The sequence below is a fragment of the Nerophis ophidion genome, linkage group LG02 (assembly GCF_033978795.1).
Source record: "Nerophis ophidion isolate RoL-2023_Sa linkage group LG02, RoL_Noph_v1.0, whole genome shotgun sequence".
NCBI classification, from domain to species: Eukaryota; Metazoa; Chordata; class Actinopteri; order Syngnathiformes; family Syngnathidae; genus Nerophis; species Nerophis ophidion.
The window spans coordinates 33,737,665-33,750,567 of record NC_084612.1 but is presented as its reverse complement, the minus strand read 5'-3'; the positions used below and the strand labels follow the sequence as shown (position 1 = coordinate 33,750,567).

Sequence of the window (12,903 nt, the reverse complement as noted above, 5' to 3'; positions counted from 1 at the left end):
GCAACACTATAATTGGCCCTAGTGTGTGAAAGTGAGTGTGAATGTTGTCTGTCTATCTGTGTTGGCCCTGCAATGAGGTGGTGACTTGTCCAGGGTGTACACCGCCTACAGCCAGAATGTAGCTGAGATTGGCTCCAGCAACCCCCGCGACCCTGATAGGGACAAGTGGTAGGAAATGGATGGATCTTGATAAATGACACAGCTCCATGATAAGTTTTCCAGGAAGTGGGTCAAGTAAACATGTTGTTTGTTTTGTCTTTTTTTTTTTTTTTCTTTTTTGTCATGAAAAAGGGACGTTTTTGTCAGGAAAAAGGGAGGTTTTTGTGGTTGGTGCACTAATTGTAAGTGTATATTGTGTTTTTTTATGTTGATTTAATAAAAAATATAAAGTTACTGTTACTGAGTAGCTTGTAATGTAGCTAGCTACAATTCTCCGGGGATAGCTCCGCGACATTTAATGGAGAGTGACTTGTAGCTCAGCTTATTACATTTTCCAAGTATCTTGCCGATCCCTGCTAATTATGATTACACATGTGTTTTAAATCTACAAACCCCGTTTCCATATGAGTTGGGAAATTGTGTTAGATGTAAATATAAACGGAATACAATGATTTGCAAATCATTTTCAACCCATATTCAGTTGAATATGCTACAAAGACAACATATTTGATGTTAAAACTCATAAACATTTTTTCTTTTGCAAATAATCATTAACTTTAGAATTTGATGCCAGCAACACGTGACAAAGAAGTTGGGAAAGGTGGCAATAAATACTGATAAAGTTGAGGAATGCTCATCAAACACTTATTTGGACCATCCCACAGGTGTGCAGGCTAATTGGGAACAGTTGGGTGCCATGATTGGGTATAAAAGCAGCTTCCATGAAATGCTAAGTCATTCACAAACAAGGATGGGGCGAGGGTCACCAATTTGTAGGCAAATTGTCAAACTGTTTTAGAACAAAATTTCTCAACGAGCTATTGCAAGGAATTTAGGGATTTTACCATCTACGGTCCGTAAAATCATCAAAAGGTTCAGAGAATCTGGAGAAATCACTGCACGTAAGCGATGATATTACAGACCTTTGACCCCTCAGGTGCTATTGCATCAAAAACCGACATCAGTGTGTAAAGGATATCACCACATGGGCTCAGGAACACTTCATAAAACCAATGTCAGTAACTACAGTTGGTTGTTACATCTGTAAGTGCAAGTTAAAACTCTACGATGCAAAGCCACAGACATTTATCAACAACACCCAGGAACGCCGCCGGCTTCACTGGGCCCGAGCTCATCTAAGATGGACTGATGCAAAGTGGAAAAGTGTTTTGTGGTCTGACGAGTCCACATTTCAAATTATATTTGGAAACAGTGGAAGTGGTGTCCTCCAGAACAAAGAGGAAAATAACCATCCGGATTGTTATTGGCGCAAAGTTCAAAAGCCAGCATCTGTGATGGTATGGGGGTGTATTAGTGCCCAAGGCATGGGTAACTTACACATCTGTGAAGGCACCATTAATGCTGAATGGTCCAATTAGGTTTTGGAGCAACATATGTTGTCATCCAACCAATGTGACTTTGTAGTAAAATAGTGCGGGTACTTTCCTGGCCCGCCTGCAGTCCAGACATGTCTCCCATCAAAAATGTCTGGCATATTATGAAGCGTAAAATATTACAGCGGAGACCCCGGACTGTTCAACGACTGAAGCTCTACATAAAACAAGAATGGGAAAGAATTCCACTTTCAAAGCTTCAACAATTAGTTTCCTCAGTTCCCAAACATTTATTGAGTGTTGTTAAAAGAAAATGTGATTTAACACAGTGGTGAACATGCCCTTTCCCAACTACTTTGGCACGTGTTGCAGCCATCAAATTTTAAGTTAATTATTATTTACAAAAAAAATAAAGTTTATGAGTTTGAACATCAATTATCTTGTCTTTGTGGTGCATTCAATTGAATATGGGTTGAAAAGGAATTGCAAATCATTGTATTCCGTTTATATTTACATCTAACACAATTTCCAAAGTCATATGGAAACAGGGTTTGTACATTACCTTTTAAAAATATATAAAATGTACAGTACCTTTACCATGTTTGCATCAATCGGTGTCAGCATCATGAAAGGGGGTGAGGGACTTCCATTGGACCAACACAAGCTGTTTTTCAACGCATTCTTGGAGTTGTAATATTTGTGGTACATGTGTCAAATGGTAAATTCTCAGATAGTTTCTTGTAACATACTTCTCGCAGCACAAGCAATTCATATTGCTTTTGTCCATCACTATGAAGACAAGAGAGAGGAAAGTGCATTTATTATTATCTTTATCAAGCATAATGCTTAGCAATTTTTGTATTGGATTGGACAATGTGGCTGGTGATTATTTTTCCTCGCATACTTATTTCACAGTCCATATCAACTGCTATAAAAATATCATCACATCGCATCATCTGGATTTGATGATGAATCTGGAATCGCTATTGCATATTTCTGCCTGTGCCAAGAGGTCGTGTCTTGATTATAGAGGCACAGTGCTACCGCTCTTCAATGTGTTCACAATTTTAGTTGTACAAAAAAGCTCTTAGTATAAGGCAGTCCAATAGTATACCACCTGACCCTAAAACTACATAAATAATCAAAGCTGTGATTGAGAGAATGATAATATTGATAAAGGCAGATGTTATGATGGATTTGTCATGATCTCACATGTTAGTTTTGAACTGATGCATTCGCTCATTTCCTGTCCTGGTGTTCCTATTCTGGTTCTACTTCCTGTTGGATTCCACTTTCTGCTCTTAACCTCTTTTCCATTAATTAATGTAATCTTTTTTTGTTTCACCTGTTGCTCCTCCCTGGTGCTGGATCATTGTGCTTTGTACCTCCACAAGTGTGTGTCTTCTATGCCCTTTCATACTGCACTAGATCTGTTTTGCAATGTTTTTATATTACCCTAAATAAACAGACTTCTAGCCTGCACATCCCCTTCCTTGCTCTGCAGACCAGAGATATGAAAAAAATTGGAGTACCTAATTTTCTGGCTGATATAAAAACAAATAGGAAACACTGACTGTTGTTTAAATGTACATTTTATTTTCAAATTGTGCAAAAACAAAATAGAGAAACCGTTTATACATGCCTGCATATAAGTAACACGTAACCATGACTTTGCTCCAAAAAATACACATTGATATTATTAACAGTTCCCGTAACTTTACAAAAGCCACCATACTTGCTATTACAACTGCTATATGTTAAAGACCTAAAGGCCAAGCATAGCGATAGGACTGAGGTAGAATACGGATATAAGCTTTACTTAGTGGATTTAGCGATTGTGTCCAATTTTCTAATAAGGATACAAATCCAAGCACACACAAGACATTGATACAACGTTGATCATACATACATGTCCTTTAAAACTGACTTTGAAACAATGTTGCAAAATAGTTGTAAATATAGACAATGTTGGGTGCAGGTTGAGAAATGACCATATTTCAATGGTTAAATCAACGTCACAACCCAACATTGATTAAACGTTGTTGTCTCAACATTATGTTTGAGTTGTTCAAAATCCGGACCTAATTCAAGTTCTCAACGTTCTTTTAATGTCTTGTGCCTGCTGGGTTTGAATGAATCACTGTGTAAAACATTACAAAAGTGCATATACTGATAGAATATCAGTATATTTACCAGTATGGAATTTATCAGTGATACCTAATGACAACACCAGGCAAACAATTCAAATTATGACCTGACATGAAATGCTTATGTGACACATTCATCTGTCTTGTGAGGGTAGGGAAAGCTAATCTAGCATTTTTTCATGACATAAGAATTGTAAAAAAAGAAAAAAAAAGAAGCAAAAGCGACTTATGGTCATGAAATATATACAGAAGACATACTTGAACATTCTTAACATCTGGCATTTATGGACTACGCATTACACAACACCTTCTGTGCATCCTGTGAACATATCCAATGTGTTGAAACATACTCATACATTTCAAAATAAAAGCATGGTCATTGCATTACATTTTACAGTTGGCAAATAAAGAGTGTCCAGCAGAACAAGAAGGGACAATAAAAGATAAACACAAAAATGTTATTATACTGTATGGTATTCTTTTCAAACAAAAACAAAATATCATATCCTATGTACACGCTGATTAAATAAAGTATACATTCCTGCGTAAGAAAAAAAATGAAATTAATGTAAACATAACTCAAAAATGACATAGACCCAGCACCAGCTGTTCAATTCATTATAATTTACAACCTCACTCACACATTAGGCATTTCAAAAGATATCTCCATGTGGAAAACCACATAATTTTGCACTATGTATCTACTTAAAGAGGGATAGAGTCACCGAATCAAGACACTCTGCTTCCACTGAAAGCACGTGGTTGGCTGTGGAATCAAACCTATGAGCACGTCCTGATCCTCATGAGCTGCTGAGATGACTTAAGGAAATCTTGACGGACGTCTCACTCCCTCACGGCGAAGACACGGAAGGAACCTCCATCTGTGTTGCTCTTACTGCAATACAGCCAAGATATTAGAATTTGGAAAGCAGTATGTGATTTGCAAGAATACATAATCTCTCAAAAAGATGGTTAAAAAAACGTGGCATCCCTTGAAGAGAGTAAGGTGAGTACTGTGCATGATAAGGATTGTCAGAATGCTTCCCCTGGCTGCCGTCAACAAAAGAGTAACTTGATAAGCTAAGCTAAGTCAGTCTTTTTTCATTGTTCTGTTTTTCTGTTTGTGAGCGACCAAAGAAATTTAAAAATCACACCCATACTGTTATTTTGGTGGTTAAAATATTTTATGAATTGTTCTTGAAATATCTATTGTAGCCATTAATGTCCTTTAATTTGATTTATTTTATTAAAGTTATCTTAGATTTGCATATACTAGGAAAATTGTCATTTTCATGAACCGTTTTCATTATTGCTCTCAAGGGACAATGCTATAGAAATACAACGTAGACATACTTAAGAGTAGTCCGTGTACAGCTTGCATAGCAGTATGAAATATATATGATTTCGGCGGTACCATTATTTTCTTTTTTGTTTACATTGCAATAAGTAACTGTTGAAATTGACTTTTTGCATGCAATTTTTTTATTTCATTTAATTTGTTTGTTTTAGGTATTTAAAATGTAGTTAAATTTTCTTCTTTTTATTTTTATTTATATTTGTATTTTAGTGTAGTTGTTTATTTTGTTACGGTTATTTTATATTTGTATATACTAGTCCATTATGTGGCCTCCTTTTTATTATTTATTTCTTATTTTCTTTGACATGCTTAAGAGTAGTCATAGTATTAGGGTACATTAATAGTTATAGTGTACATTAATAAGTAATAGTCATAGTGTACATTTTGCATAGTAATAAAAGATATGATTTTGTCTTTTTTTGTCTAGATTGCAAGATGTAGCTGTGAAATCAATGCAATAAAGATTTTTTTTAGTTTATTTGATTAATTTAAATTAATGTTACTTTAGTTTAGCTGGGGGTGTGACAGCTTGACTGTGAACAGAATAATCGGTAGAAAAGGTTTATTGTATTCTATTTTATTCCATTCCATTCTATTATTTACCTAAAAGTTACAGCTTCTCTCTGAGCCTGAAGAGCAAAATAGCTAGTAAAATAATATTTAATTAATTTAATTTATGTCATTTTATTTGAAGTCATTCCATTGTATTTCCAAAACCAAGTTCAGTCTTTGTGTTATGAAAATTATTTATGTTTATGGTAGTATTTTCAGTTTATTTTATCAAATGTAGGTGTATAATTTTGTATTAACTACCAAATAAGCTGGTTACGAATTGGCACCGCATCTTTTGACCAACAATGCAACAGCATTGCAATTTGTATGTTACCTTGAACAATAGCTCTGGTTTAATGCAAAATAAGTACAAACCCCGTTTCCATATGTGTTGGGAAATTGTGTTGGATGTAAATATAAACGGAATACAATGTTTTGCAAATCCTTTTCAACCCATATTCAGTTGAATGCACTACAAAGACCAACTATTTGATGTTCAAACTCATAAACTTTATTTTTTTTTTTGCAAATAATGATTAACTTAGAATTTCATGGCTGCAACACGTGCCAAAGTAGTTGGGAAAGGGCATGTTCACCACTGTGTTACATCACATTTTCTTTTAACAACACTCAATAATCGTTTGGGAACTGAGGCAACTAATTGTTGAAGCGTTGAAAGTGGAATTCTTTACCATTCTTGCTTGATGTACAGCTTTAGTTGTTCAACAGTCCAGGGTCTTGTTGTCGTATTTTACGTTTTGTTGATAAATGGTTTTTGCGTTGCATCGTAGAGTTTTAACTTGCACTTACAGATGTAGCGACTAACTGTAGTTACTGACAGTGGTTTTATAAAGTGTTCCTGAGCCCATGTTGTGATATCATTTACACACTGATGTCGGTTTTTGATGCAGTACCGCCTGAGGGGTCAAAGGTCCGTAATATCATCACTTCCGTGCAGTGATTTCTCCAGATTCTCTGAACCTTTTGATGATTTTACGGACCATAGATGGTAAAATCCCTAAATTCCTTGCAATAGATCGTTGAGAAATGTTGTTCTAAAACTGTTCGACAATTTGCTTACAAATTGGTGACCCTCAACCCATCCTTGTTTGTGAATGACTTAGCATTTCATGGACGCTGTTTTTATACCGAATCATGGCACCCACCTGTTCCTAATTAGCCTGCACACCTGTGGGATGTTCCAAATAAGTGTTTGATGGGCATTCCTCAACTTTTTAGGATTTATTGCCCCCTTTCCCAACTTCTTTGTCACGTGTTGCTGGCATCAATTTCTAAAATTAATGATTATTTGCAGACAAAAAAAATGTTTTTCAGTTTGAACATCAAATATGTTGTCTTTGTAGCATATTCAACTGAATATGGGTTGAAAATGATTTGCAAATCATTGTATTCCGTTTATATTTACATTTAACACAATTTCCCAACTCATATGGAAACGGGGTTTGTATTTCCAACATTATTTAATCATGTTCGCCAGAAGAAACAAGGCCAATGTGGTAAATGGGACATATTACTGGCACTGACCTTACCAGCTAACACATGTTGTATGTTGTCATAATGACTTTATGATGAGTTCATTAGTTTAGAGACCTTGAAGCAGCACCTTTGTTCATGATCGAGATATGCCCGCGCACCTGGTATCATATCACACATAATTATTCTTATAGGAAAGCACTGATTAGGTGGTTGACAGCCTCAAGTAATCAGATACACTGTGAGTCCTGCCAAGCTGCCATGATGCTGGCCCACAGCATCGACTTCCACTCAGCCATTTACTGACCCCCTAGCCGGATGCCACAAGTGTGGGCTTTTACGCTCTCATTGTAGTCCAAGCAGTTGGAGTATTTTGGCCCAAACATCACTTTGCACACTCCATTGAAATACCAGGCTATAAAGTAAGCACAGATCCCATGTGTGGCCCATCCACGCAGCAAACCACACCATTACTCTTACGGCAGCACCGGCCACAGGGCCTTCCTCGCCTACTTTTGCACCGTCTGAGCTGGCCACAGACTGGGAAGGATGTGAGAAACATGCAGGAAGCCCTTGTATAGTTCAAGAAGACATTAATCATGATGAATAAAAGCATCTTTCTTCTGCGCACACCTCAAATGAAGAACCATTTCCAAACCATTCTGTGTCCACAGAAGTTATTTGGCGGCACATGAGTACGGTTCTAAAGATAAATATGATGTTGGATTTTGTGACTTGTGCAACGTTCCAATGGACAGCAGCATCAGAGCTATGTATATCTCTGGGGTTTACTTTCTAGTATGCTGACTCCCGGTTTCATCCGTTGCGTTCTCCATGTATTGAATGTGTTTTGGACGGTGCTGCACGTTCACCCCACACTTAAGTGTTGTGTTTTGTGAAGTTGCATGTCTTTTGGTGGTTTGTGAGTGTTTTGGACGTTGTTGCGCCTGTACCCCGGTCAGTCACTATTAATTTCGCCGGGAGCGGCAGTCAGGTTCTCACCTTGTGGATTTCATCATACAAATAGTGCGACATGAATTTAATTTGACATGCAGTTATTGTTGCGTGTTGCGTGCAACTTCCACAATGTGACCTGTTGTCATTGTTTCAATAGAAACGTGGGGCTCCTTGGCTTTTTAACATATTTCTTGCGAAAAAAAATTGTAGAATTGTTAATAATGATAATAATGAAGATATATTCAAGTACAATCCTAAGGCCAGAAATTATACATTTGAACTAGAATTTGTTTTAATTTTTTTTTTTATCATAGAGTACTCTGAATTAAAATACTGTTGAAAATGTCAAAATCCCACAAGACATGTATTATTTATTTTTTATAATTTCAGTCCAGCACTCCTATTTTTGTTCTAGTTCCTTTTTGCCTCCATTTGCCACCACTCCTCTTGTTTGTGCAATGGCTCCCTCACCTGTCCCTGGTTGCCAATCAAGATGCTTCTTATGTCTTTTGGATGGGACCGGATAATTTTGCTTTGCTCTTCATACACATGCTTGCTCTTTGTGCACTTCCCAACTGCACATCTATGTTTTTTTGTGTTAAGTTAAGTTCAAGTTCAAGTCCCAACACTAGGTGAGGTGAAATTAACCTCTGCATTGACCCATCCCCATGTTCACCCCCTGGGAGGTGAGAGGAGCAGTGAGCAAGAGCGGTGGCCACGCTCGGGAATCATTTTGGTGTTTAAACCCCCAATTCCAACCCTAGACACTGAGTGCCAAGCAGAAAGGCAATGGGTCCATTTTTATAGTCTTTGATATGACTCGGCAGGGGTTTGAACTCACGACCTTCTAGTCTCAGGGCGGACTTTCCAACCACAAGGCCACTGAGCAGGTACTCTTAACTGTGTGTTCCCTAACAAAAAAAGCTTATTTTCTGCGTCTCTGTATCTTGGGGTCCAGACCAACACAGATAACAAAGCCTGATAATGTGTATCTATTGGGGCAGCGGGCTAAGAGTGAGGGACACAAACAGACTGGACAAGTTGGTAGAGAAGGCCAGTAACGTGGTGGGAGTGGAGCTGGACTCTCTGGCGGTGGTGTCAGAGAGTTTAGTTTAGTTTAGTTTAGTTTAGTTTATTAAGGATCCCCATTAGTCTACACCGCAGTGGAGACTATTCTTCAAAATGGCTAGCAAAACTCCTAGCCATTATGGACAACACCTTCCACCCACTACACTCGGACCTTGCGGAGAGAATGAGCACATTCAGTGGAAGGCTCAGACTCCCTAAATGCAACACGGAACGACACAGGAGGTCCTTCATACCGACAGCCATCAGACTGTATAATGCACATGTTCCTTGACTGCACTTAAATGTAGAATGTATGTAGAATATATTTATACTATTCATATATTATGTATATATGTTATATATTATTTATTATTATTATTGTCTATTGTGAGCGAACTGTGGAGCTGAATTTCCCCCAGGGATCAATAAAGTACTTTCTATTATATACTATTTCTATTTATCTGTACAATTTACTGCATTATGCGTACAGTCACCTGACTGTTAAGGTAAATGAATCAAATGAGCAGAGGTAACATCTGCAATAAAATATAAAACCAGTTAAATTTATGAACTCCATTTGTAAAAAGAAGACTCCTCAGGCTGTGTGCTACTCAAAACAGTGAGGAAAAAAATGCAGGACTGAACAGATCTTGCCAAGGCTGAACAATCCTCATTTGGTTGGTGTACACATTCATATTACTAACCTGCTTGTCATTTAAGATTATTCACAGAGAATGAGACTTGCAAACAAAGTTCAGGGCCAAAATAAAAAAAGGCTTCTTTTTTTTTGTTACAAGGTGAACAAAATGAAGGGTGTTAAAAACATTACAAATGTTCAAATTACCTTTCAGACTGGATGCCATTTTTCAAGACACCAACATAATTCTTTCTCTTGTCCAGAGGCAGGACGTCCACAAAGCCCCCGTCTGGTGGGATCACCCCTGCATGGATGGCTGCCTTACAAATACTGGAGTTCTGTCAAGAAAAAGAGGGAACATTTTAGCACCAGGTCCACATATTTCTGTTAGAACACAGCTCCGCTCATACATCCCAGGTCACATTTGCAGCCCAGTGCTGGGATGTGTTGACGGGCAATGAGGTGGACAGTCCAGCTGTCCCTGAGCGACTTTGATGTGCAGCCAGCTGGATGTCATCTCAAGGAGAAGCTCATACCAGGTAGGAAAAAAAAAAAGGAAAAAGCCTATGAAACTTCACATAGACGTGATGTGTCAGTGCCAGTCGTAAACTCAACATGCTGCGTCAGGAAGGTGACGTGAATTTTTGCACATCACTGTTTAGTCTGTTTCGCACTCAAGCAATCCACTTTCTACATGTTTTTTACAAGAAGTCGCAATGATGATGGACAAAGAGTATTTGTGTTGTTTCCGGCACAGGAAGTCATGTCAGGTCGTCATCGCTTCTCAGTATTCTTCTCCCCTTAAAGGGGAACTGCATTTTGGGGGAATTTTGACCATAATTCACAAATCTTATGAGGGACAAGAACACATATCTCTTTTTTTATGCATTCTAACTAGTACATAAAAGGCAGCTTACCAGGGAGCCATGACGTCATTGTGTCTCTTTTGTTTATTCAAATCATGAAACCCAAGAAATAACCATCCAAAAAGTGGCAATAATACTGCATTTGCATTTCATGACTTGAATATTAAGTACAAGTATTAATGATATTGTTATTATAAGCACACATATTAAGGACCTATTTTTAGCAGCGCATTGATCAGAGAAAGGTAACTTCCTTTTGCTACTGTATTGACATCATCAGCTGCTGAGCTGCTTTCTCACCTCAGAGCTCGAGAAATTTTGTTCTTGATTACAAATTAGGCCTTTCATCTGGATAGTAAAATGATGTGGACATAAACTCAAAAAGTGGGTACACTTTGACAGCCAATTTAGACCAGGCAATGGAGAAAAAGACCCAACAAGAGGCTTGTTTCCACCCCCCTTTTTTCTTCGTGAAGACTATACTTCATCTAAACAGGAATATATAAACATTGTATGGCATCCCATTAACAGCAGATATTGCATAGTAAGTGGTGTTTTATTATGTTTGTTGGCTCTCATGAAGTCTACAGTGAGCAGTAATAGGTGATGTTGAAGGAAAAAGCAAATTTTGTGATGCATTCGTGAAATTAATGTGCCCCTTATGCCTAAAATGATCCAAATATGTAAATATTAAATGTTAATATAAATGTGCCTGTTACTACATTGCATATATATTTACATCATGTATATAAAACCCTGATGGAGGTGTTTGGATGTATTTTAAGCCATTTAATGTGTGCTGTTTCACACAAAGACTGGGAAGGCTAGAAAAAATTACAAAAAAAAGTGCAGTTCACCTTTAAAAGATCATTTAATTTTAAAATATTTCAACTCAAGACTCCAATTACTATGAATGTTGTCTCTGACTGGGACACAAAGGAAACTCTACTACAGTACAGTACACTGTACACATACTTTTTATACTACTGTACACTGTACTGTAGCATGGAAAGGTACTGAGTCAATGTCTTAATCCGGCTTAATCCACATGATGGTCAAGCAGTTTGAGCGTAGCCTCAAAACAAGTGAGATTGCTGAAAGGTCCATACAGGTTTTGGAGCAACATATGTTGTCATCCAAGCAACGTTATCATGGACGCCCCTGCTTATTTCAGCAAGACAATGCCAAGCCACGTGTTACGACAGCGTGGCTTCCTACTAAAAGAGTGTGGGTACTTTCCCTGTCCGCCTGCAGTCCAGTCCTGTCTCCCATCGAAAATGTGTGGCGCATTATGAAGCGTAAGATACGACAGCGGAGACTGTTGAACGACTGAAGCTTTACATTAAACAAGAATGGGAAAGAATTCCACTTTCAAAGCTTCAACAAATAGTTTCTTCAGTTCCCAAACGTTTATTGAGTGTTGTTAAAAGAAAAGGTGACGTAACACAGTGGTGAACATGCCCTTTCCCAACTACTTTGGCACGTGTTGCAGCCATGAAATTCTAAGTTAATTATCATTTGCAAAAAAAAAATAAAGTTTATGAGTTTGAACATCAAATATCTTGTCTTTGCAGTGCATTCAATTAAATATGGGTTGAAAACGATTTGCAAATCATTGTATTCCATTTATATTTACATCTAACACAATTTCCCAACTCATATGGAAACGGGGTTTGTAGATGAATAAATCTCTTGTAGGCTCAACATTAAATACTGAACCTTGATATTTCTATATTGCTGAACAACAGGGGCATCTATAGCTAAATGATGAGACAAAACATGAACTTCACAGCATGAAAACAACTGCAGACATGAATTGAAGAATAAACTAATATTTGCAGAAGGAAATCAACTGCAAACTAACTTATCCATTTTCTCATTAGTGTCACGATAACAGCAGCACAGCACTCGTTATATCAATCAAATACATTACTTAAATATATTTTTCTTAAGAGAGTTAAATTCCACTCCATTCATTTTCTACCGCTTGTACCTTACAAGGTTCACGGTGGGTGCTGGAGCTTATCCCAGCTGCACATGGGTGGAGAAGTCGCCTCCTCATCACAGGGCCAACACAGATAGACAGACAACATTCACACTCACATTCACACACTAGGGCCAATTTAGTGTTGCCAATCAACCTATCCCCAGGTGCATGTCTTTGGAGGTGGGAGGAAGACGGAGTACCCGGAGGGAACCCACGCAGTCATGGGGAGAACATGCAAACTCCACACAGAAAGATCCTGAGCCCAAGATCGAATCCAGGACCTTCGTATTGTGAGGCACACATACTAAACCCTGTTACACCGTGCTGCCTCCACTTCATCCCATT

At 37.8% G+C, this 12,903-nt stretch overlaps 1 protein-coding gene across 1 annotated transcript in view; it reads right to left on the bottom strand.

The window, feature by feature from the left end:
• Positions 1–3,067: 3,067 nt before the first annotated feature.
• crispld2 (cysteine-rich secretory protein LCCL domain containing 2) overlaps positions 3,068–12,903 on the bottom strand; it is a 33,508-nt gene continuing 23,672 nt past the window's right edge. The window contains exons 14-15 of the mRNA XM_061882397.1: positions 9,913–10,043; positions 3,068–4,535 (exon numbers count right to left, since the gene is read on the bottom strand). Coding sequence (XP_061738381.1) covers positions 4,484–4,535; positions 9,913–10,043 — 183 coding nt within the window. The 3' untranslated portion in view covers positions 3,068–4,483. The remainder of the gene's footprint in view (positions 4,536–9,912; positions 10,044–12,903) is intronic.